The 27,245-nt window shown below is 43.4% G+C and overlaps 1 protein-coding gene across 2 annotated transcripts in view; it reads right to left on the minus strand.

Moving 5' to 3' along the window:
• Positions 1–2,225: 2,225 nt before the first annotated feature.
• LOC141083682 (protocadherin-10-like) overlaps positions 2,226–27,245 on the minus strand; it is a 176,121-nt gene continuing 151,101 nt past the window's right edge. For both annotated transcript variants that reach the window (XM_073568070.1, XM_073568071.1), the window contains exon 4: positions 2,226–3,250. In XM_073568070.1, the coding sequence (XP_073424171.1) occupies positions 2,994–3,250 (257 nt within the window). In that variant the 3' untranslated portion in view covers positions 2,226–2,993. The remainder of the gene's footprint in view (positions 3,251–27,245) is intronic.

Consider the following 27,245-nt stretch of genomic DNA (forward strand, 5'->3'; position numbering starts at 1 on the left):
GAATCGCCTCAGGGCATGTTTCCCCTGTGGCAACATTTTCCCATTGAAATGCATTGAGGAAAATGTTTTTCAAACGCAAATTGCGCAAAAACTACAAATCCGATCGACACGAAAATTACTTAGCACACCACTCGTGGACGCTGGCTTCGAAACGACACCTCAACGGAGTCTGTGCGTGTAGCGGTTCGGGCCGCATTAATTGCGGAAAATCAACTGAATAATAATAAGCAGAAAAAGAAGTTAGCAGCGTTCGGATTACAATATAGTAGTTTCTTCAAAGCACTATAATAATAATGTCTTAGTTTATACACCTCTAACAACCAGAGACAAAACTTTCAAAATGCTGTTGAGATCAAGGAAATGTTGCATACTAAGATGGCTAGAGAAGGGAGGATCCCCACCATAAATATTCATCAGTCGGGGCATTAAAATATTTCAGGACAGCTGAATTGTACATTACTGAAAGGAATGAAATTACAGTCATATATTTATCATAATTGGTCGAAAGACATAGAAAAACTGCATGTTGGTGACAAACACACTTTTAGAAGACTGTTTAATAAAACATTCTCCCTTTCACTTTTATACCTGCCATATAAACCGTTCTTCAAAAGAAATCCTCATACTGAGTTCTTACCTTCAGAACATTGTCCTCTAGATCTCAGTGTCACTAATACACCGGTATAATGACACTACAGTCACTAACAATTAACTCAGCTTATGCAGGTGATTTCTATTATATAATTCTTAAAATGGTTGTCCAACTTTGAATACAATATTGTTTTTTGGGTTTTTTTTCATATTAAATAGGGATTAGAGGTGAACAAACCCAAACTGTAAAGTTTTGGAATTCATACTGGGCACCTAGTGTTTGTTGCTGAACTTCGAACATGCACTTCTCCTGGAAGTCTGATTTACAATTCGGGAGTCTGAGGAGGAGTGAACAATCCTGATTCATTAAGAATCTCTTACCGAATCAGTTGAGGCATGGAGTGGCTTGCGTCATTATGTGCACCTCGCCACATATCTTACTGTAGCTCCTACTGGAACAAGATTTATGGTGCAGTGAATGCAGCTGCTCATCATTAAAGGGAATCTGTCACCCCTTTTTTGGACTATGAGCTGCCGGCACCAACATCTGGGGCTTATATACAGCATTCTGTAATGCTGTAGATATGCCCCCGAAGTAACCTGAAAGATAAGAAAAAAGAGTTAGATTATACTCACCCCGGCGTCCAGTCCGATGGGTGTCGCGGTCCGGTCCGGCGCCTCCCATCTTCATACGATGCCGTCCTCTGTGCACTGCAGTATTCTGCTCTGCCCTCAACAGGGCAGAGCAGTGCGCCTGGAGCCATGACAGGAAGGGAAGAAGAGCACGTCATCGTATGAAGATGGGAGGTGCTGGACCGGAACACCCATCAGACCAAGAACGGACCGCCCCCCGGTGAGTATAATATAACTCCTTTTTCTTATCTTTCAGGTTACATCGGGGGCTTATCTACAGCATTTCAGAATGTTGTAGATAAGCCCCTGATGACGGTGCCGGCAGCTCATAGTCCAAAAAAAGGTGACAGATTCTCTTTAATTTGATGAGTGTGGGTCTCCACCCCATGCCCCGTTCCAACCCAGCTGTCAGAGAATATGTGACTTTTCAAAGCTTTTTTTTTCTGCAGAAATCTTGCAAAAAAGCTTTGATGAATTGGGCCTTTAATCTATGCAGGGTAATTGAAGCTCTGTATAAAAAAAATCTGCGATTCCGACCTCTCTAAAATTATATTTTAAAAAATCATCCACTTAGAATTTAGAACCTAAAAATATAACGATAAAAGGTTGAGATTTACTTTAATATATTAAGTTGGCACAAAAAAAAAGGAGCGTCAGTCACCTTCTTCTTCACAAAAGCCGAACACAATTCCATCCTCGGTAAGTGTAGCCTTGAGAGCTGTAATAACATTATTGACAGTCACCCTTCACATCGGAAGAAAGTGTTTAAAAAAAAAACAGAATATTTTTCAGCTTTTAAAAAGCTGATTAAAACCGTGAAGTGATTTCAGATGACAAAATGTACGGGCACAAAATATCACATGTATTTAACTGTCCCAATTACTATGCTGACCTTTTTTATTTCAATTTAATTTCAGTCCTTCGCTCCGCCATCTCCCAGGAGATAAGCTTTGTATTAAAAAATACTCATATTTTTTACATAATAATATAAACCACCAAAGTGAATCCAGCACTCTTTAATACAATTGGTAGTTGAAAAATAGCATATACATATATTTACACGGCTTTAATCTTCCATATGTGGTGACAATGAATGTGGATCGCTGATTATACCCTATAGGATATATGACGTCATCACACGCCCTTCCATTTATACAACATACGCAAACATACAGGTCCACCCAAAAATATATATATATATCCACTGTGTACACTCACATAATAACAATGAAAGACAGAACTGTCACTAAATGGAAATCGCCAAAGGCTGAAACTCAAAATGACATTTCAGAAAGGATGTCCTCTTATTCACTCCAGTCCTCAAGGAAGTCTTTCGCTTGACTGCAGATAGAGAAAATTGCTTTTTACACACAAGCGACTTTCATTCTCACCCACATTGAATCTGTTTTACCAAATGAAATTGCATCCTGTCCATTTACTCAACACACAGCTTCACTGTCATTTATTTTCATTGTCTTTGTGTACGTATATTTTGCGCCTTCATTACCTCTCCGAGTGCACTTTCATTTCAAGTGTTACAGATTAATTTTAGATCTCCTTGTCCCGTTGTACTTTATTGATCGGGACCTGTCACAAATTGTGTTTTCCAGAATTATCACACACAAACAGACGTCAGGTAGGTGAGTTGAGACAGTGTTCTTTACATAGTAATGACACGGTTTGTTAACTGCTGAGGTTCCGGTCTGCTCAGAGTGTGGCTTTGGTCCTCTGTCTTTTGTGGTTGATGCCTACACACCATACCGCTTTGTTCATTTTAGATCATTATTTATGATCATATCATCATGTACGTCACAGCAAGATGTCATTTTTCGCTTTTTTCCAAAAGTGGAAAAACTGTTTTTCTCCTCGTGTTCTATATAGTGCCCTTGCTTGTTGGCCAGTAGTGTAGGCGTCCCCGGAATATATACATTATGTTGATAGTCCAGCGCTGGAACATGTTGCTGAAATGGTACGCCATACTTGGGGCTCCATACGCCATTTGATGATGGAGGCGTCTTCTTTATGTCTGTAGAACAGAAAAAAAAATATTTAGGTTCAGTGGTCATACAGTGCTCCATTTGGGAATGAGGTGGCAATTAAAAAGGTTGTCCGACCTTAGGGTCGAAGTCTGCACTCACTCTATGTGACTGCAAACTTGTGAATCCTCAATGTCTCCACTATGGACGGTGAGGATTCTCCGACACTGGCATCGGGAGCAACAGGCGCATGACCACAAATAGGCTATTTGCATACTTCCCGTCACATTCCGACTAGACGTGTGCATCCTCACTCAATACACTGCATTGAGTGAGGCCACACACGTCTCATCGGCACGTGACCGTATGCATGCAAATTGTATACTTGTGGTCATGTGCTCATCACTCCCGGCGCCGTCACTGGAGAATCCTCAACAAAGCTTGTAGTGTACACACTGAGGAGTCGCAAGTCTGCAGTCACATAAAGTGACTGCAGACCTGTACCCTAAGGCCGGACAAGCTCTTTAATGTGTTCGCCTTCATCTTTCCATGTACTTTGGACACATTTATTGTGTAATTGTAAAACTCTAATGCGGATTTATTTAAAAAAAACATGAATGCAATTGTACAATATAGTTTCTCAATTATCTATGATTTTTAAGATCTCTGCTAAAAGACATTAAATAGGAAGCTTAAAGCTCCCCATACACCAGATACATTTCAGCTGAAGACTGTTCTGTCAATTGTTCTGACAACAGCCAAATCCCCCCAAACACAGGAATGCTTGACCAAGTGTTCCTATGTTCTCTATGGTAGAAAATTTCCAGGAGAACAAAAGTATCGGCAGTCCAAAATCACACATGCTGGAATCTTCTCTCCCTTGACAACATAACTCAGTGAAAAGCCAGGAAGCCCCCCATACATATTAGACTGTGGGGCAGTCCCCCAGATATTGGTGTGTTTGGCCAATATCCATCTAATAAGTATATGGGTCCTGAAAGGAAACATATCCCACCTCTCCCAAAAATATACAGTATGTAAATTTACAAGTTTTTATATTTCTTATATTTTTAATTAAAAATGGAGAACACATGAAAAATAGAATTTTAAATTTTCAGATTTTCCAGTTTGCAGCCAAAAGGAGCAACCATTACCCTTTGTCAAAAAAGCAATGGTAATGGCAGTGCTCCCATGGGTGTGAGATCACTACTGTCCTCCAATTTTGGCCATTGCATGGCGATTTACATGTTGTTAAGACCCTGTACTCTTGTCTAACTTGTGTGCCACCATTGTCCCAATATAATACTTACTGAATGCTGGTAGTATCTACTCACTGCCGCTGCCTACAGATTGTGGAGACTGCCATAAGTCTACCACCACAGCCCTTGTATAATGAATCCCTTTCTGCAAAGGCCAAAAACTGTATAGTCAAAATCCAGGTGCTCTGAAAACCATTCTGCTTACAGGTCCTGGTACCCAGATAACTTTAACATCACGGAGCACACTTTAAAAATAATATTGCACAGTCTCTTATTCATGGATTTTTCAGTAGGCATATCAGCCTCTTCTTGGCTAAGCAAAGTTTATAGTGTAAAATTTGGTTACAGATCTGTTTTAACCTTTGTTTGCTAACACTGGATGAAGACTGAGAAAAATTGAATACTGAGAAATAGATATTTGCATTGACATAAAAATAAGACTGAAAAGCTATTGCAGATCTGCAGCCTCTGTCACTCCAGCTCTATTCCCTGCCCTACTGCTGTGTGACTTCAGGCAAAGGAGTCATCATACAATCAGGAGGAAGTGGCATTGCATGGGGAATAGAGCTGGAGTGACAGATGCTTCAGATCCACAGACTCATTTGCTATCAATTCAAAAGCTAGTTTCTCTGTAACAGAGAAATGGACCGGCCATATAAAGGTATTGCTGGACTCATCTTTGAAAGAGCTACATAGCTATAAAAAGATTTGGGGGGGTAAAATCCTAGTGACCTATTCCCTTTAATATAATTAGAATATTTAAATGTAATATTTTCCTGATTTATGTACTTTTTTTTACGTCTTAACCAATTGCATCTTATCCCGCATGCCTAGCCGACAAGTTGAACACATGGGGTTATCTGATGGATTGTCTCAGAATAAATTATTTTATATTATTACTGAATGTCCATTAAATTAATAAACCTTCATTGTTGTCAGTAAATATGTTTGGCTTCCAAATCCCAGAGCAGATTAAGAGATGTAATTAAGGGGAAAGGGCTGCCCAGAAACAACATCTAATGCAGACAGCACATTTATTATCCATGGCTATAAATAATATAGCAATATATTATGTAAATGTTATTATTATTATGATTATTATTTATTTTGGGTACATTTGCATTATTGTGATTTACTGTATTCTGGATTTACAGTTTTTCCTCTTTGCCCCGGACTCTCAGCAATATAATTTTCTAGCATTATAAAAGCCATTTCTGTACCACATCTATGCTCAAAATAAAGATCCAATAAATATAATAAGGTGTAAAAATATTTTATAACAGTATATAAATTATTCATTTCAACGCAGTAAATAAGGTATCCGTAATGTACAATTTAGTGCCGAGTCCCATCTCTACAGTAACAGATAATCTGTAAATGGAAAACTACAGCTACAGTGATCATTTTCCCTAAGGCGAGAGCTATGGGATTAGCACCTTACAGGGCTCAGTATTTTCTTTATAAAGCACCAGGCACATTCTGATTTTCAGTATGTGATTCTGGATTCCACAAATAGCTATAAATGAGCAACTGGCAATTTACAGTCACAAGATTGCAGGACAGGGAACACGGTTTCATCAGTCGATAATTGCATTAGATGACAGTCGCCCTGGAACTGAAGGGAACAAAACTGTTTTCCCCTCTTATAATTTAGCTACTACGAGATTTTGTGTATAGTAAATGTTCTAAAATGTAGGATTAAATAGTGGTCTGCATGAGTGTAAGGATATGGGCATATTGCCGGTGTTTCCCCCTTGAAGAACAGGTGTGTCACTATAATCTGAATTTTGCTAGACACTAATGGTGTTAAAGATGTGTGTTGTCGGCAGTGGGGAAAGTGAGAGTTAATGTTTCAGACTATCCCAGAATGTGAGGAAAAAAGCTGAACGGAGAGAGACCATTTCTGGTTAGAACATCAGATAGGGCCCAGAGTGCGTAGAAAGTAGACCTAAGGTCTGCACTTAGCAGTGCCGCATGACTTGGGTGACCCTAAGGTGAGAGGAGACCGAGAGAAAGAGATAGCGAGATCCTTGCGGATTGTAGGAGGAGTAGAGTGATCAATTTTAGACTGGTCATGGGCCTAGCACTACAGCCCAGAGTTTATAACTCATAGAGAAAAGGGGCATAAACAGGACAGAGTACATAAATGTCATGACTCTGTTGTCGAGTGACCTGGGACTAGGGGCTCCTTCTCTGTCCATAATGCTAGGGGGTGCTCTAGCTCATCTTGTTACCCGGGTTACTTCTCTAGGTGAAGATGTTGGGGAGATGTACCTTGCCTTATCACCTGAATCCACCCTCTGTCTGTACCCTTTCCCCCACTCAGGGAAGAGGGGAGTAGTTGTGCTCCGTAGTACACCAACCAGATGAACAAGGTAACTCGAACAGGGGAAACAGAAAATACCAGGCATACAAATATTCACTGACATGTAACAGAGGAATGGACCGAGGAGTGGAGGATGGGGAAAAAACAAAATAGGAGAAATAAAGGGAATTATCACACTTACTGTACTAAACCAAGCATTAGTCACAGATAAACCCACCAAACGCCTACTGTTATAACCACCAACTACTATCCTACCATCTCTGATGATGTGTGTCAGTCAGGACCCAGATTATATAGAGGATAGAAGTGGCTAACCATGCTCAGCTGAGACCCCTAGCTCCCAGAGCTCTCGACTTGGCCGATTAACCCCTGTACTTCTAAAAGAAATGTACACCATTTAAAAAGAAGATGAAGTGCTTCTTTTCAGTGGAGGAGTAAGAGCAATCAGACGCTGTGGTCTTCTGGCTCCTCTCTGTCACGGTAACCACATGACAATAAGACAAAGAGTGTGCCCCAGGTGGGAGTTCCAGAGCGTTAGAGACATAGAAGATAAGTACCGGCCTTACTGGCAATATAGTTCCCTAGAAGGGAAAGAAAATGAGGAACTGCGAGTTGAGAATAGGACTCTTGCTTACTGGATTATAGTACTGGGCTAGGCTGTGGGGAAGTAGAAAGATAAGTTGAAAGTAGAGGACAAGTGAGTTAAGAGGAAAAAATTGAAGCTGTGTTTTGAAACTGATCCATATTGTAAAGGAAACCTTCATCAAGTTGTGTGCCCACTATCTACTGTATATAATCCCCCTCAAGTTATCGTTCAGTAAAAAGTTTATTCTTGACTGGTGGTCTCCCTCATTGAACTGTCAAGCATCTGGTCCTTGCCAACAAAATTCAACGGTTACATGCGGCCTGCAAGGGCATAGTGCCCCCATGGTACAAGTCCATACACCTAGCCAGGACCCCCACTATTATGTAACGTGTCGTGGCATAAGAAATAAGTACATTGCCAAAAGCAACCAACCCATACCATGTTAAACTACTGTAGGAATAGAAATGCACTTAGATTGTGACACTGGGTAAATAAAGTAGGTTGACACGCAACCCAAGAGCCCCTTTTTGCTTTCTTTAAAGCAGCCTCACAATGGGCTTGCCATAAAGAAGCCTTCCCGTGAACTTTTTTCCATAAATCTGTGTACATGTGTATGCACACATGTTTACAGTAAATATCACCTCCTGACAAAGGCAATTACCAAAACATGTGTCAGAGGGGACACCACTCAGCATTTGGAGTCTCCAGTCACTATTTAATGCTTTGTAAGTATGGATCACATGATTTAATTTTTGCACTAGCACTTTATATATATTATTTCATATTGCACCTTGATGTTCTTGACTATATTATATTAGAGACATGCTTTCCTGTACATGATTTCATAGAGATACATATCTGTTGGCACCTGCTCTCTATATATAGAACCTTGACTCCCTAATGATATATGCTGTTTTTATTCAATATTTAAGGAATTGAAAAAATGACAAAAATGTAAAATCACTATTGTTGAAGTAACCGCTAGAATCATAGAATCGTAGAGTTGGAAGGGACCTCCTGGGCCATCTGCTCCAACCCCCTGCTCAAAGCAGGATTCGCTAAATCATCCCAGACAGATATCTGTCCAGCCTCTGTTTGAAGACTTCTATTGAAGGAGAACTCATCATCTCTCGTGGCAGCCTGTTCCACTCATTGATCACTCTAACTGTCAAAAAGTTTTTTCTAATATCTAATCTGTGTCTCCTCCCATTCAGTTTCATCCCATTGCTTCTAGTCTTTCCTTGTGCAAATGAGAATAAAGATGATCCTTCTGCAATGTGACAGCCCTTGAGATATTTGTAGACAGTTATTAAGTCTCCTCTCAGTCTTCTCTTTTGCAAACTAAACATTCCCAAATCCTGCAACCTTTCCTCATAAGACAGGGTTTGCAGACCGGTCACCATTCTGGTCGCTCTTTTCTGAACTTGCTCCAGTTTGTTGATATCTTCTTTAAAATATGGTGCCCAAAACTGGACACAGTATTCCAGATGAGGTCTGACCAAAGAGGAGTAGAGGGCAATAATGACTTCACGTGATCTATACTGTATGGTTCTGTTAATACATCCTAGAATTGCATTTGCCTTTTTTGCTGCTGCATCACACTGTTGACTCATATTCAGTCTGTGATTTATTAGCATACCCAAGTCTTTTTCACATGTGCTGTTGCTTAGCCCTATTTCTCCAATTCTGTATATGCTTTTTTGCTTTTTATTGCCCAGATGTAGTACTTTGCATTTTTCCCTGTTAAAAACCATTCTGTTGGTTGCTGCCCACTGCTCCAGTTTATTTATATATTTTTGAATCTTTTCGCTCTCTTCTCTAGTATTAGCTAGCCCTCCTAGCTTTGTGTCATCAACAAATTTAATCAGTTTACCCTCAATTCCTTCATCTAAATCATTGATAAAGATGTTGAACAATACAGGGTCCAGGACAGAGCCCTGTGGTACCCCACTTGAGACATTCTTCCAACTGGATGTGCAGCCATTTACGACCACTCTTTGGGTCCGATCACTAAGCCAGTTATGAATCCACCTAACAGGTGCCTTGTCCATTCCATACTTAGTCATTTTTTCAATAAGGACTGTGTGAGATACTTTGTCAAATGCTTTGCTGAAGTCAAGATATTCTATATCTACAGCATTTCCCTGATCCACCCAATCAGTGATTCTGTCATATAAGGAAATTAAGTTAGTCTGACGTGACTTATTAGTTACAAACCCATGCTGACTCTGTTTAATCACTTCATTCTTATCCAGGTACTGACATACATGTTGTTTAATAATTTGTTCAAAGTTCTTTCCTGGTATAGATGTCAGACTCACCGGCTTATAGTTGCCTGGGTCCACCTTCTTCCTCTTTTTGAAGATAGGAACATCATTTGCTCTTCTCCAGTCTTTTGGGACTTCTCCTGTTCTCCACGAATTTTCAAAGATTATGGAGAGCGGTTCAAAAATTTCTTCTGCTATCTCCTTCAATACTCTGAGGTGTAATTCATCTGGACCTGGAGACTTGAATTCATTTAGGTCAGTTAAGTGTTTCCTCACTATATTTCTGTTTATAGATATCCTGGATTCTTCCATTCCCTTAATAGGACAGTGAAGAATAGTTGATGTTACATTTCCTTTCTGAGAGAAAACAGATGCAAAATAGGAATTTAAAAGTTCGGCTTTCCCAACATCCTGTCTTACCATTTCATCATTTTCATCCTGTAAAAATCCTATAGCATCTTTGACTTTTCTTTTACTTTTGACATATCCCCAAAATCCTTTATTATTGCTTTTGACGTCTCTTGCAAGCCTCAATTCATTGTCAACTTTAAATAATCTGATTCGTGCCCTGCAGGTTCTGCAGACAGCATTATATTCTTCTTTAGATATGCCTCCCTCTTTCCATTTTATAAAGATTTATTTCTTCCTTTTTAGCATGTGCTTAAGTTCTGTGTTCATCTATCCTGGTTTTCTTAAATGCTTCCTATTCTTCCCTCTTTTCGGAATTGTTAACGATTGTGCTTTGAGAATTTCATTTTTCAAGATTTCCCATCCTTCCTGGACATTTTTGTCCTTAAGGATATCCATCTATTGGATCCCTCCAGTTCTCTTTCTGAATCCCTTAAAATCTGCCTTTCTGAAATCTAACCTTGACGTCTGAGTCTTCACAGGTCTTCCTCCTCTATTTATCCAAAATTCTAAAATAGCATGGTCGCTACCTCCTAGGGTCCCAGCCACTTTTATCTCCTCAACCATTTCCTCCCTGTTTATAAGGATTAGATCCAAGGTAGCAGTTCCCCTGGTTTTCTCCCCTACCCTTTGGAAGATAAAGTTGTCAGCAAGAGAGGATAAGAATTTCCTTGATGTCATGATCACGTGTGTCTGGGCGCAGATGTTAACGCAAGGCGGACCCATAACACACGTGACCCTGGATACACCGCCTCCAGTGGGGCGCATTTAAATAATAAAACGTGCAGGTGGATACGCCGCCTCCACCTGGCGAATTTAGGTATTACACGTTATACATACAATAACCAAATAATAAAGGGGGAACCTGGGAAACTTTAACAATGGTGGGCCCTGCGATAGGGAATGGGGACATGGAGACCTCCTAAGCTCCCCTGAGCCAGTGTCCCTGCACTCCTTACATTCCCTAAACAGGCTCCGCACCTGTCGCCGCACGCGTACCTTAACGCCCTTGCTCACCCTGACCCTAAACCCTCACTAGGGAATGGGTCGGTGCGGAGACTAATCCCACCACTGCACTAATAACACACATGAGGAAAGAGACAATACAGGGGAAACACCACTTAGCTTTGCTCTGTTGCGTGCGCTCCTAGCAACAGAGCCCTCCACCTGAGTGCATCTTCTCCTCACCCGGATCCATCACCATAACAGGATCCTTCACCTTAGTGCAACCTTGGAGAAGAGTCCAACACCAGATGCAGCTGCTTAGTACCAGAGTCCCAAGGAAGTGTTCAGCTCCTGCCACGAAGTCAAGCATGCTTGAGTCCAGCTCAGCGGCCAAGTCCCACATGGTGAGTGCCACTCTCCATAGTAGCCACTCCACCAGACCATGCAGACACTTCCCGCTGACTCCATCACTGCGACCCCACCACGCCATGCGAGCCCTTCGTCCAGACACCATAGCTGCAACACGTCCCCCCTGGCTAAGCTGCGCAGGACTCCTCACCAGCTCCATTCCTCCAGGCTCTCCAACTCAGAGTGAAAACAATCTCACAATATCACAGGCAGCGAGTGAACACCCTGAGCACACCTTTATAGGGTGTCACACCTGATCCATAATTAAGTGCAAAAAACCCTAAAGTGCAATACCACTCACCACCACCGGGGGCAGTCAAGACACCTTGAACTTAACCAAAGTAAAAAAAGTTCACTTTGTGCTTTTAATACCGCCAGATCCAACACTGGATCATGACAGTACCCCCTCCTTAATGAGGGGCCTCTGGACCCTCAAGACCACCCCTCATTAGGGAAACACCTACAGCGGGGACGCCCAGACCCCGAGTTCACCCCACCATTACCTGACACTTCAGGTTTATGACAAACGCACCGCTGGTATAGGCAATAAAGTTCATTTTGGAGGCACCACTCATCTCCAGAGTGCCGACCTGGGGAACGAGTTTATGTATGTGTATGTTTGTTTGTTATGAGCTGATCAGGCTCCACAACACACTTCCACAAGATGTTTTTTGGTGGCACACATACACGCTCATTCACACACAGGTCCGGACCTGAACATTTATTACACACAATCGTTTGTCAAAAAATTGGTGAACTCATTCAGGACCTGATCACAGAGGCGTCCCCCTGTGTCACCACACTCACACCCCCGCTATTCACCAAGGGATCACCACCCTCCAACCCTCTTCACCATGAGGTCTGCGCCTCCCAGGGTTGGTTTAATGGCGAGGGTTGAGATTTGTCCCTACTCCCCCGCAGCACACCTGCTGCTCACACCAGGAGGAGAGGGAAAGCATATGGAGGAAATATACACTCACTGGCCGCCTCCACATGGCCAGGAGGGGCGGCTTCTACGATGGTATAGAAGATATGGCGTAAACCCCGCGGACTATCACACCAGTCAGCTCACCACAGGGGCGTACCCCTTCACCTCGGGGAATACCAGGCAGCTCCGTGGGGCACCATTCCTCCCACCTGCCTGGGTGCGCCCGCATGCATGAACCACTCCCGCTCCCCAGCAGCGACTCTAGGGGGCTTTAGCCAGACCGCAGCCGCCATTTTTTTTTTTTTTTTTTTTTTTTCTGGTTAGCTGAGCAGAGGCCCCAGACCCTGATAACTGCTGCTGCAGCGGCTCTAACACACCATGCCGCTCCCCACTCACCTCAGTGAGGCCCGGCAGCAATTACTCACAGGTCTCCACATGGCCAAAGCTCACCAGAAAAAAAAACTGTATGGCCTGTGATAATGTCATGATCACGTGTGTCTGGGCGCAGATGTTAACGCAAGGCGGACCCATAACACACGTGACCCTGGATACACCGCCTCCAGTGGGGCGCATTTAAATAATAAAACGTGCAGGTGGATACGCCGCCTCCACCTGGCGAATTTAGGTATTACACGTTATACATACAATAACCAAATAATAAAGGGGGAACCTGGGAAACTTTAACAATGGTGGGCCCTGCGATAGGGAATGGGGACATGGAGACCTCCTAAGCTCCCCTGAGCCAGTGTCCCTGCACTCCTTACATTCCCTAAACAGGCTCCGCACCTGTCGCCGCACGCGTACCTTAACGCCCTTGCTCACCCTGACCCTAAACCCTCACTAGGGAATGGGTCGGTGCGGAGACTAATCCCACCACTGCACTAATAACACACATGAGGAAAGAGACAATACAGGGGAAACACCACTTAGCTTTGCTCTGTTGCGTGCGCTCCTAGCAACAGAGCCCTCCACCTGAGTGCATCTTCTCCTCCACCCGGATCCATCACCATAACAGGATCCTTCACCTTAGTGCAACCTTGGAGCAGAGTCCAACACCAGTTGCAGCTGCTTAGTACCAGAGTCCCAAGGAAGTGTTCAGCTCCTGCCATGAAGACAAGCATGCTTGAGTCCAGCTCAGCGGCCAAGTCCCACATGGTGAGTGCCACTCTCCATAGTAGCCACTCCACCAGACCATGCAGACACTTCCCGCTGACTCCATCACTGCGACCCCACCACGCCATGCGAGCTCTTCGTCCAGACACCATAGCTGCAACACGTCCCCCCTGGCTAAGCTGCGCAGGACTCCTCTCCAGCTCCATTCCTCCAGGCTCTCCAACTCAGAGTGAAAACAATCTCACAATATCACAGGCAGCGAGTGAACACCCTGAGCACACCTTTATAGGGTGTCACACCTGATCCATAATTAAGTGCAAAAAACCCTAAAGTGCAATACCACTCACCACCACCGGGGACAGTCAAGACACCTTAAACTTAACCAAAGTAAAAAAAGTTCACTTTGTGCTTTTAATACCGCCAGATCCAACACTGGATCATGACACTTGACCTGTTAGTTTTGCCTGAAAGAGATTCCCAACAAATGTCTGGATAGTTGAAATCTCCCATGACAACTATGTCATATTTTTTGGAGAACGCGGCCATTTGATGCATAAAGAGTTCATCCATATCTTCAGCTTGTGCAGGCGGCCTGTAGTAAATGCCTACAATGGTGTCCGTTCCATTGTTCTGTCCTTGTATTCTTACCCAAACAGTTTCCACAGAACTCCCAGTGTCTGAAGCTTCAATCTCTGTGCAGATATACGCGTTTCTAACATACAATGCGACACCTCCACCTCGTTTATCAAGTCTTTTTCTTGCAAATAAGTTGTATCCTTCTAGCCTTGTATTCCAATCATGTGTATTGTCCCACCAAGTTTCTGTGATTCCAATGACATCATATTTCTTTTCCTGTGTTAGTAGTTCCAATTCTCCTTGTTTGTTGCCCATGCTTTGTGCATTAGTATAGAAACATTTTAGTTTGTGATTGGTTTCTCTTTCTCCAATATTTTTATTATTTAGATTTTTTTTGTCTTTGTTCTTTCCTCCCTTAAACTAAAACTGTTTGATATTTTGTTACACTAATATCTCAGAATGTTTTTATAGTACAAAAGTAAAATTATTTTTGTGTATTAAACAGCATTCAAATTGTTTTCATTTAGTAAAACTTTAATTACTATTGGTATTCATCCCTAAATTATTATTGCCTACCAGATTTTTTTTCAAGAAATAAAAAGCAAAAAACAACTTGCAATCATGAACTACTGATGGTTTTGTTTTTTTAGAGTAAGTTGTGGTAACTTTATACAAAGGTTGTGCTACTTTTAGTTGAGAAAGGTTACAATACTTATTGTAAAGTAGCAGGTTGGACGGGAGATATGTGTCACTGAGGTGGCTAGCCTCGGCGATGTATATCCTGAAGATGACGGTTCCAGCAATGGTAAATTGCTGAAAGGTATTTTTTTATTGGGACCAAATTTGGGATTCTAGGTTTAGGAGTGGCCTAAGAGCTCAGGTAGGAATGGCTGGTCCCATATCTCCAATTCAGCTTTAGCAGTTCCTATTCAAGGCTGCTAAATTGGCTCAGGTGGGTGTGGTGTTGGAGTGACAGTCAATCCAAGGGTATTTTTATAGGCTACAGAGCAAACACACTTCTGTTAAAAATATGAGTGCAGCTAAGATGAATGTTACCATCTGTGAAAAACAGATTGTTTTTTCTCTTATGTGTCATCCTAGTTTCATCCATCTATTTTTTTATCATCCTATTTTAAAAACTGAAGCAGGAAGACTGTCAGGGAAATTTATGTATCCATTGAATCTTAACAACTGATCACTAAAAAAAACTGATAAAACATGGATGGTACACTGAAGGACAAAGTGTGTGCTCCATTTTTATCCATGCCTAACAGATCCCATAGACTTTAATGGCTGAGTCTGATCCACAAAACTGATGAGGACATGGCATGCACTGAGTTTCAGGGAACAAAGACAAACAGATCTGTTTTCAAAATGAATGTATGTTTTTATCAATGAAACTCTATGGGTATTGTCATGATACCAGTGCTGGTGGACCTGCACTTCTGGGGTTAATGTTTTGATCTAAGTGCAGACTCTTACCTGCACACCTGGGACTTATTATGGTGGCCTCTCATTGGTTCTGGGAAAGCTTCTTATAGCCTCAGGAAGCTCCCATCCCCATCAGTTATACTTTCGCCCTTGGCATAGTGTGGTGACCCCTGAGTGTGTTTGTGCTGTGTTCTGGTTGCTTGATACTCTGTGTACGACTCGGCCTGTTCTCTGGATATTGCTTGCTGGATTCTGCTTGGTACCTTCTATGTTTGTTTGGTTTTGACCCCGGCTTGGCCCCGACTCATCCCTGGTACTTTACTGCTATCTCTATGTATGACCTCCGTTTTGCCTGACTATGAGTATTTCTGTTTAGTGTCCTGCTATCTCTGGAAGCAGGATGCTAAGCCCCGCCCCTTGCAGTCACATGACCGTAGGTCCTTCACTGCTTGCTAAACTTCAGTGTCCCCAGGTCTTGTTTGTACTTTCCGGCTGTACCTGACCCCGGGCCCCCCTACAGTGCGGGTGAGTCCCTGCTCAGCGGAGGCTGCACGCCAGCGCTGACAGGACCCTGACAGGTATGTGTTATAGTGCCAGCATCCCTGCACGCTGCTCCTCTCCCCTGGCAGGGATGCTGACTAACTCACCACTGTTGCCAACATCTTGCTCCTCCTTCTCCTTCCTGCTTTGCTGCTGCTTGGGGTACATGTATGGTCAGCAGACTCCTGGGCACTGTGCTTGGGGCACACATGGTCCCTCCTTCTTAAAGGGGCCCTGTGCACCATCCTAGTGACTGGGAGACACTTACTATTTAATGCACCTACACATGCATGGAGGTGACTGCAACATTGTTAATACACTTACTAATTCTCCGTTCCTACTGCTCATATCCCAGTATACCTGTACTGAACATCAGCCATGCCTGCCTGTCTTCAGCTATGCCTGCCTGTCTGTCTATCAATGGTGCTCGCCTGCCTTTCTATCAGCCATGCCCAACTGCCTGCCGGTCTATCAGTCGTGCCCCACCATCTGCCTATATACCAGTTGTGCCTGCCTGTGTGTCTGTTGTGCCAGGCCCTACACCAGCCCAGCCAGTCAGTACTTTCCAAGTCTACTATTCTTGGCCGTTCCTGCCTCCTATCCCTTGCAGGTCAGGTGCCATCCACCTGAGGTCAGTCCTGGTGTGGCACCCAGCCTTGCCTTCCACATCTCTCCTTGGATTTCATTATCATCAGCCATCGTGCATCCAAGGTCTGACTTGGTGAGGTATCTAGTCAAGCACTTCCAGGCTCTCCTCAGATCAAACTGTAAGGAAGGGACAGGACTGTAGTCGTGACCTGAGATACTGTAACATCAATGCCCAGTCCTTCCTCTACAGAAAACTGTACTCTTCTCTTCAGCATACCTGCATCTCCACATCCAGACTCCCCTGGGCAATTCCCAGGCAACGACGGTCCCTCCATCAGGCGACCCCCAGTAACGGAGACAGTCCAGGTTAACTTGAACATTCTCTTTACTTAATACTTCACACGTTACATCCACAGTTGGCACATCATGATATTGACTTGGCTCATCTTTTCCTTTCTGGTTGTCACTTCTGTGCAGTACATGCCTGGACCGGACCATCCTAGACTGCTCCCCAGTTCCTTTCTGGCCTGACCTCGCCATGATGACAATTCCTTCTGCCTATTTCACCCCAGACTCGAAATCATCGGTCACCAGGTTTGGTTGCCTCTGGTAAAGCATCCGGCCCATCTGTACTGATCTCGTCGAAGCTCCAACTTCCTTTATTTCCTCAGTCCAACCGACTCCTGCCCTAAAAGCACCTACTCTGGTGATAAGTAGCCACATCTTTCCTTTCCTGTACTGGCCCAATGCTATGACATACAGTGGCCGTGGGTAACGTGGGCTGCAGAGCTTTAACGTTGCATGGCTGCCGAGCTGTAAGTGGATCATAGGGCACCCTGGCCCCGTCTTACCTAACTTCCCAGAAACTTATTTCTTACTACCCGGTAGCCCCTCCTACAATTAACCCTCTATAAACATCCTATAAATTATATCAACAAGGCCCACTAGTATGCCCCCATCAAGTGGCCCACAACAGAACTACACGTACCCTATGCATAAGAACTATATACTAAAGTGCCCTCCTCTAATGTCCCAAAAGGATGCACTTTCTCACCCTAAACTGTCCATGAATATCAATATACATCACTTTATATTCTATACAGTATAACATTAAGGAACGCAGTCTCAAATGCATGGTAACACATATACAAATGTGGCAGTACCAAGGAGGTGATCGGTAATATACGTTGCTATTGTAGCAGTACTACAAGCATTCAACATAGATATTTTCAACATTAACAAGATGTCAACATTATTAGATCAAAGACAGTTAGAGAAAGGGAAGCAAGGAGGTAATTCTATCTCATCCCCTTACACTAGCACAGTGGTTCCACCACCCAGTCCATTATATGTGTGTTGCTGCCTTTTGGAAATATTTTTTGAGCTGGGACAAGATAAAGTGGTCTAACAAGTTTTTAAAGCTGATTGCCTGCGGAAAAGCTGTAAATCCATTTTTTTCCAGACTACAAGCATTGTCTCACTCACTAAAATTATACTAACATTATCTCTTAGCACATTCTTACAGACTAGTCGCCTGTGCTCAGGTGATAGCTTAAGTTAAGGCTCCCATACATATTAGACTAATGTTGTCTGATTCCGCTGATATCAATGGATTTGGCTGTTAGTCTAATGTGGGTGGGGGTGCATCTGACTGATGATTAGGAGAGATGTCGATCAGCATCTCTGATTTTAGACTGTTAATTCCTTTGTTATCCCAGAGATAAGCCGCAGGCCCATGTTCCAGTCGGCGGCTTTCTCTTTGAAAACACTGGAGCGCGTGGCAGAATGTTGGCTGAGATGGCTTTTGGTCAAACAATTGGCTGCAGCACCGTTAGACCAGCAGACACCTAACGTGTAAGGTCAGCATTATTCTACTACACTTTCCTGAGTGGTCTTGATGATTGCTCTGCAGGGCCTAAGGGCCCCGTCACACATAGGGATCTTGCTAGCGAGAGCGCTGCTGAGTCATAAGTTTTTTAACACAACAGCGATCTCACCAGCGAGATCGCTGTGTGTGACAGCGATCAGCGACCGGCCCCCCTGCCGGTATCGCTGATCACTGTAGGAAAGCCCAGGACTTTTCTTTGGTCGCTGGTCTCCCCCTGGCCAGCACGCATCGCTGTGTGTGACAGGCGGGAGACCAGCGATCAGCTGGTAACTAACGTACACATCGGGTATCCAAGGGACGTGCGTCCCTTAGAAACCCGATGTGTACGTTAGTTACCAGCGCACTGATGCAGGGAGCTGGTACGTTAGTTACCAGCTCCCTGCATCAGCGCGCTGGTAACTAACGAACACAGCGACGCCGCACGCTCGGCGTCACTGTGCTGATCGCTGGTGAAGCTGTCTGTTTGACAGCTCTCCAGTGATCACACAGTGACTTACCAGCAATCCTGACATGTTGATATCGTTGTCGGGATCGCTGGTGAGTCGTTTTGTGTGACGGGGCCCTAAGAGAGCAACAAGAACATCGTAGTGGCTTACATGAATACATCCATGGATCTCTCAATTTGCAGGGATCAGATACATTTAATGTTGGTGATAGAGTAGATGCCTTGAATCTGTGTGAATTCTGACATTTCAGTGTAGAGGGTCACTTTAAATTTAATGATAAGAGAGTCTACAGCAGTGTTCCCCAACTCCAGTCCTCAAGGCCCACCAACGGGTCATGTTTTCAGGATTTCCTTTGTATTGCACAGGTGATGTAATTATCACCTTGGCAGTAGTGAGGAAATCCTGAAAACATGACCTGTTGATGGGCCTTGAGGACTGGAGTTGGGGAAAACTGGACTACAGTATACTCTCACAGTCGTGGATTTTGCTTTCTATCATGTCTATGAAACGATATCTAAATGAATGTGAGTATTTTAAATAATTCACTAAAAAAAAGACTAACACGTAATAAAAGGCATCACTGAAAAAGAAAATATATCTGCCATACTTGCAATACTATGTCCAGTCACAAGTGCACAACAGGATGTGGAAGGTCCTCCATGATAAAAGCTGGGGCAGCACAGGTGTAAAATACTAGCAAAACAACTACTTACCCACTAAATATCTGTGGAGTGGCTGCCTAGTATTCAAAATGCACACAGGTTTGTATAAGGTGCCATTCACACCATTATATGAGATAAACCTCTGTCCGTTAGCAACCTACTACCAACGCCCCTACTGTTACATCACTTGGTCCCTCCAGTGTTGGCTGGGTAATGTGGGTTGTCAGTCCTGTGGGCATACATACGGTATGGTACTGGCAGCGCGCCTGATGTTATAGTAGGGGCGTGTGTAAAAGACTGTTATACAGACAGAGGTGCAGATCACGCTATAGCATCCTGTGGAAACCTGAGTGCATTTTGAATACTACGCAGTCACCACGCGGATGTTTAGTTGGTTAGTAAGTGGCTGTTTTATTAGTATTTTGTACCTGTGATGCCCCCTCCTTTATCATGGCTGACCTGCTGCATCATGCTGTTTATTTGTGTCTGGACATGATATTGCAAGTATGGGGGCTATTTTTCTTTTTCAGTGATGTCTTTTGTTGAGTACTGCATTTGAAAACTCTTGATTTTGGAAATCAACCAATCTGTTTGTTGCTGTCATCTCTCCAATGCCTGTTGGCAAAGGGAAGATATTGACAACCAAAAAGGTTTTCATGAAGAATGCCTCTGTTCTCTTTTGCACTACATTTTGTACAGAATAACTGTTAGATATAGAATATTTCCATAACTGGCTTTGTGTCTACTGTTATCTAGGACCTCTGACCTGTACTGCAGCTGATTTATAGAGCCAAGTAATTTTCTGACATTGGTGGATTAAAACAATATTAGACCTTATGTACTGTAACTAATGAATACAATTAGCCTTGAATCGATAGGTAATGTCCAAACACAAGCAACATTGTTGTTCAATTGAATTATTGGTGTTGCTACGTTGAAAATTTTAAGTGCACCAAATATGATAGGACATGAAAAGGAATTGGCCAAAAAAAAAAGTAAGTAATAAATAGCGTGTAATATACGGTAAATAAAACAGATACAAATTAAAATGTGATGACTTTAATAATGTGCATTCAGATTTATAACAATATTCCTCACTTTCCAGGCCAATAACTTCCATGAGATCGCAAAAACCTAAGACCAAGTATCTTAGTAGTCTTCTCATTGTATTGTTTGATAAGTCTTTGAGGAAGACCACACGTTCCCTTGGTGAAAGCCATTCTATTGTGCGTGTAAGATGGTCACTTCCCTCCTCTTTTTATTTTCCTAAATTATCGCCAATATATAAAGGATCACTATGAATTTCCACTTTATGGAAAACATGAATTTGATTTTTTTTGTATTGGTAGGTAATGTTAATAAAAATATAATGTTCAAAAAATGATTCAACCAGACCTTCTCCAAGTGGTAAAACAATCTGACAAACGGTAAAGAAAAAAATAATAAGGACTATAAAAAAATAATGTTTTGAAATTAAAATTAAACTACTTAAAGTGAACCTGTCAGTTTTCCCAATATAAAGTGCAGCCACCACCTTAAACTACTCTTTTGCACTATTCTAGATAGCTGTGTGTTAGTCTCCAATTCCTTCTGCATAACACAAAAAAGACGTTTTATTAAACCAACATACAGCACGGTCTAATGGCCATCTCTGGTCTTGATCTGGCGCCTCCTCTCTTCCCACAATTTCCATCCTCCTTCTCTGCTTCACGTGGATGACACATCCTACTTTATCCACACATTGTCCCCCAATTGCATTCCTTTGTAGGAGTACCTCTCTCTACTCTGCTGAGGGCAGAGAAAAGTACTGCAGTGCCCATGCACAAGGAAAGGCCAAAGAGCGCCGATAACCCGGAAGTAATTCCAGTGCATGCACACTATAGTACTTTTCAGTGCCAGCAGTAGGGCAGAGTGAAGTGCACCTGTGCAACAGGGTGATTGGGAGACACTGTGTGGATGACACATCATCAACATGAAGCAGTGCAGAATGGTAATAGCGACTAGAGAGGAGGCACTGGATCAAGACCAGCGACGCTCATCGGACAGGACAGCCAGGGCCGCTATTACTGTCCTGACTGGCGTATGTGGCCCGGTGAGCAAAGGGGGCCCAGAGCGGGCCCCGTCTCTTCTGTTCCCAGGCCCCAGGGCAGGATTATGCTGGTGCTATGGGTGGACATAACGCCGTTGTAACTGCACCGGGCCTGAAGGTGGAGGGGGGCCCCGGCAGGCAGGGGCATGCTACCCATAGCAGGACAGTATACAGCCACTATGGGGCAACTGTCAAGATTGAGGGCAGGAGAGGGGCCCTGTTTCATGCAGAATTGAGCCACTCTCACTCCCTCCCATACTGATGCAAATACCCAGAGCCGGCAAGATAGCAGCATGCAGAGTGCAGGAGTTCAAAAAGGAGCCTGTCATGCAGAGAGAGACACAGCCAATGAACGTTTTTTCCACCAGACTGAGGAGAGCGGTCACTGGCTGATGTTTTCCTGCATGGTGCATCCTGTTATGAATGGGTCACCGAGGAGGAGAAAACCTGAAAATGCTAAGCCCAGAAAAACCAGAGAGGTTGGTAACTATGCAGATTGCAGATCCCTGATCCTAACCACACAACTAGCAGCAGCCGTAGAGCGTACCTACGATGAACCTAGACGCCTCGTCACAGCCGGAGGACTAAATAAGCCTAAAGCAAGAAGAGGGGAAAACTAACTGCCCCAGAGCAGACCCCAAAGGAATAGACAGCCCCCACACATGTATTGACGGTGAAACAAGATGAAAACACAAACACAGGCAGGAAAATAGGCTGAGCAAATGATGGGGCCCAAACTAACTAGAAAGGAGAGGAAAGGAAAGACACTGTCTGCAATCTGCCTAAAACCCTACAAAATAATGTCCAACACTTCTGATAACAAAATTAACCCTGAAGTCACTAGACTTCTCCCACTATATCAGCACTCTGAAATATTCTGAGACAGAGCAAAAAGAGGCCAATCTAATAAGGGACAAAAAGCAAATTGGCAAATACAGATAAATAAGAATGGAAATTCAGCACAGCCCCAGCCGGGGCTGGCTGACCACACAAAAAAACTGAATAGAACAACAAAATCAAGTGTGAACATTAGCAGAGAAACTTAGCTTGAGCTGACTGGAACAGAGCTGAGAACCAAGACCTGACAAGCAGAAGGAATTACCAGCACCAGAGTAGGGCGTCGGCTGTCTTAAATCCAATCTGAGATTCCTGAGGTCCAATCATCATCCTCATTATCAGGTGGCAGATCTCTACTGATTAAATCAGCCTCACTACCTCCTGTTACCACCAGAGGGAGCCTGGAAGGAGAACTCACAACTGGTAGACCAGAAAATGAACTCACAACAGTACCCCCCCTTGAGGAGGGGTCACCAAACCCTCATCCACGCCACCAGGTCGATCAGGATGGGCCCGGTGAAAAGCACGAACCAATCTATTGGCATGAATATCAGAGGCAGAGACCCAAGAATTATCCTACTGGCCATAACCCTTCCATTTGACCAAATACTGGAGTCTCCGTCTAACCAAACAAGAATCCAATATTTTCTCTACCTCATATTCCACATTGCGTTCAAACAACACAGGGTCAGGAGGTGCTGCCATAGGAACCACTGGCTCAACAAACCTCTTCAACAGAATTTGTGAAATACGTTATGGATCTTGAACGTAACTGGAAGAGCCAATCGAAAAGAAACTGGATTAAGAATCTCCAAAATCTTATAAGGTCCAATAAATCTTGGCTTAAATTTTGGAGATGCAACCTTCATAGGAATATTCTTAGACGACAACCAAACCATATCATCCACTTTAAACCGGGGACCAATGGTTCTATGCCGGTTGGAAAATCGCTGGGCCTTTTCCTAAGAGAGTGACAACTTATCCACCACTTGGTCCCATATCTACTGCATTCTCTCAACCACAGTGTCCACACCTGGGCAGGACGAAGATTCCAGTTGCCCTGAAGAGAATCGAGGATGAAACCCAAAATTACAGAAAAAGGGTGACATCAAAGTGGCAGAACTAGCTCTATTGTTCAGCGCGAATTCGGCCAAGAGCAAAAATGAGACCCAATCATCCTGATCAGCAGATATAAAACATCTCAAATAAGACTCCAAGGTCTGGTTTGTTCTCTCAGTCTGTCCATTGGTCTGGGGAAGAAACGTGGAGGAGAAGGATAACTGAATTCCCAGACTGGAACAAAAGGCTTTCCAGAATCTGGAAACAAACTGAACTCCTCTGTCGGACACAATGTTCTCAGGAATCCCATGTAACCGAACCACCTGTTATAAAAACAAGGACACCAACTCAGCGGAAGATGGCAACTTTGGCAATGGGACAAGATGGACCATCTTCGAAAATCTATCACAAATCACCTAGATAACAGTCATCCTCTGAGAGACAGGAAGATCAGAAATAAAATCCATTGAGATATGGGTCCATGGCCTCTTGGGCACAGGCAAGGGCATCAGCAACCCACTAGAACAAGAACAGGGTTTAGACCGAGAACAAGTCCCACAGGACTGTACAAAATTACTGACATCACAAGATAAGGCAGGCCACCAAAAGGACTGACTCACCAAATCTCTGGTACCAAAAATACCTGCATGACCAGCCAATGCGGAGCAATGAATTTCAGACATCACTCTCTTTCTCCACTGGTCAGGAACATACAATTTTCCCATAGGGCAACGCTCAGGTTTATCCTCCTGAAATTCCTCCAGGGCGCTTCTCAAATCGGGCGAAATGGCAGAAAGAACTACCCCCTCACCTAGGATGGTAGTAGGCTTGGTCACATTAAGAGAATCGGCAAAGAAACTCCTAGAAAGGGCGTCTGCCTTAACATTCTTAGTGCCCGTAAGAAAAGAGACCACAAAATTAAAACGTGTGAAAAACAAGGCCCATCTAGCCTGTCTAGGATTCAAGCTTTTGGCCGACTCCAGATAAATCAAATTCTTGTGATCGGTGAGGACCACAACTTGATGTCTAGCTCCCTCCAACCAATGTCTCCACTCCTCAAATGCCCATTTCATGGCCAACAATTCCCCATTCCCCACATCATAGTTGCGTTCAGATGGGGAGAACTTTCGAGAAAAGAAGGCACAGGGATTCATCTTAGAAGTCACAGGGTCTTTTTGGGACAAAACAGCTCCTGCACCAATCTCAGAAGCATCTACCTTCACCTGAAATGGAAGTGAGACATCAGGTTGCCGTAAAACCGGAGCTGAAGTAAATCTCCGCTTAAGCTCCTGAAATGCTGAGACAGCCTCAGGAGACCAATTCAGCACATCAGCGCCCTTCTTGGTCAGATCAGTCAGTGGTTTGACAATACCAGAAAAATTACCTATAAATTTACGATAGAAATTAGCAAAACTCAAAAACTTCTGGAGGGCCTTCAAAGAAGTAGGCTGAACCCAATCATAAATGGCCTGTACCTTGGCCGGGTCCATTTCAATAGTCAATGGAGACAAGATAAATCCCAAAAATGAAATCCTCTGTACACCAAAGAGGCATTTCGATCCCTTAACAAACAGGGAATTCTCCCTCAAAATCCAGAACACAGTCCGGACGTGTTCCACATGAGAATCCCAATCACTAGAAAAGATCAAAATATCATCCAGATAGATGATCAAAAACTTATCCACAAAGTCACGGAAAATATCATTCATAAAGGACTGGAAGACAGAAGGGGCATTAGTGAGCCCAAAAGGCATCACCAGGTACTCAAAATGTCCCTCCGGAGTATTAAACGCCGTCTTCCATTCTTCCCCTTGCTTGATGCGAATAAGATTATACGCCCCCCTGAGGTCAAGCTTAGTAAACCAGCAGGCACTCTTAACTCTGGAGAATAAATCAGACATAAGAGGTAACGGGTATTGATATTTAACCGTCATCTTGTTAAGGGAACGATAATCAATACACGGTCTTAATGAACCATCTTTCTTGGCCACAAAAAAAAAACCAGCACCTAAAGGTGACGAGGATGGTCTAATATGACCCTTCTCCAATGACTCCTTAATATAGGATTGCATAGCATCATGTTTGGGTACTGATAAGTTGAAAAGCCGACCCTTGGGAAATTTACACCCAGGCATCAACTCAATTGCACAGTCATAACTCCTATGAGGAGGCAAAGATGCAGACTTACTCTCACTAAATACATCAGAAAAATCGGCCAGATAATCAGTAATATCATGAGACTGAGGAGAGGTGGAGAAAGCAGGAGCGTCCCTAAGAACACACTGACAACCCCAACTCGCCACAGACCCAGATTTCCAATTCAAAACTGGATTATGAGTTTGCAACCAGGGAAAACCCAGAACAATAGTATCATGCAAATTATGCAGCACCAAAAATTTACAATTTTTTTGGTGATCTGGGGTAACTCGCATTATCACCTGGGTCCAAAACTGAGGTTTATTCTCCGCCAAAGGAGTAGCATCAATACCCCTCAAAGGAATAGGCATCCGCAGAGGCGTCATGGAAAAACCACAACGTTTAACAAAGTCCAAATCCATCAGATTCAACGCTGCTCCTGAATCCACAAAAGCCTTAGTGGAAAACGTGGATAAGGAGCAGATCAGAGTAATTGCCAAAAGGAACTTAGGTTGTACACTGCCCACAGCAAATGTATGTGCAAAACGTTTCTCTCGTTTAGGGCAGACAGAAATAGTATGAGAGGCATCTCCACAGAAAAAGCACAGCTTATTACGCCTTCTAAACTCCTGACGTTGCGCCCTAGACAAAACCCCATCACATTGCATAGGTTCAGACGTTTGTCCAAAAAGTGGCAGCGCCTCCCGTGTAGTTTTACGTTCACGTAAACGCCTATCAACTTGAATGGCTAATGACATGGAATCATCCAGACCAGAGGGAACAGGAAATCCCACCATAACATCTTTTATGGTCTCTGATAAACCCTTCCGAAAGAGAGCTGCCAAAGCACTATCATTCCATGTAGTAAGGACCGCCCACTTTCGGAATTTTTGACAGTATAACTCTGCAGAATCCTTACCCTGGTTTAATGCCAACAGGGTTCTCTCAGCTTGATCAACAGCATTAGGTTCATCATACAATAAACTCAAGGCTTGAAAAAATGCATCCACATTAGTCAGAATAGGATTTTCAGGTGTCAGAGAAAAAGCCCAATCCTGGGGATCGCCGCGCAGCAAGGAGATGACAATTTTAACCTGCTGCGCAGAGCTCCCCGATGAGTTCGGCTTCAAGGCAAGAAATAATTTACAATTATTCTTAAAATTCAGAAATTTAGACCGATCCCCAGAAAACACATCAGGAGTAGGGATCTTAGGTTCAGCAGCATGTGACTGAATGAGGTAGGTGGAAATTCCCTGCACTTCAGCAGCAAGTTGCTCCACACGATCAGACAATTGCTTAATCTCCATTAGGGAAAAAAAATCCTCCTACGGCCCCAGAGAAAAAGAGGAAAAAATACATATAAAAAAAAAATTCTGACACTTTTTTTTAACAACTTTTTCCTGCTTTTGAGTACCCTAGAATCTGCGGTATGGCTGGTGATTCTGTTATGAATGGGTCACCGAGGAGGAAACAACCTAAAAATGCTAAGCCCAGAAAAACCAGAGAGGTTGGTAACTATGCAGATTGCAGATCCCTGATCCTAACCACACAAC

Source organism: Dendrobates tinctorius, unplaced genomic scaffold, assembly GCF_039654945.1.
Source record: "Dendrobates tinctorius isolate UK_male_01 unplaced genomic scaffold, ASM3965494v1 ptg000020l, whole genome shotgun sequence".
Lineage (NCBI taxonomy): Eukaryota > Metazoa > Chordata > Amphibia > Anura > Dendrobatidae > Dendrobates > Dendrobates tinctorius.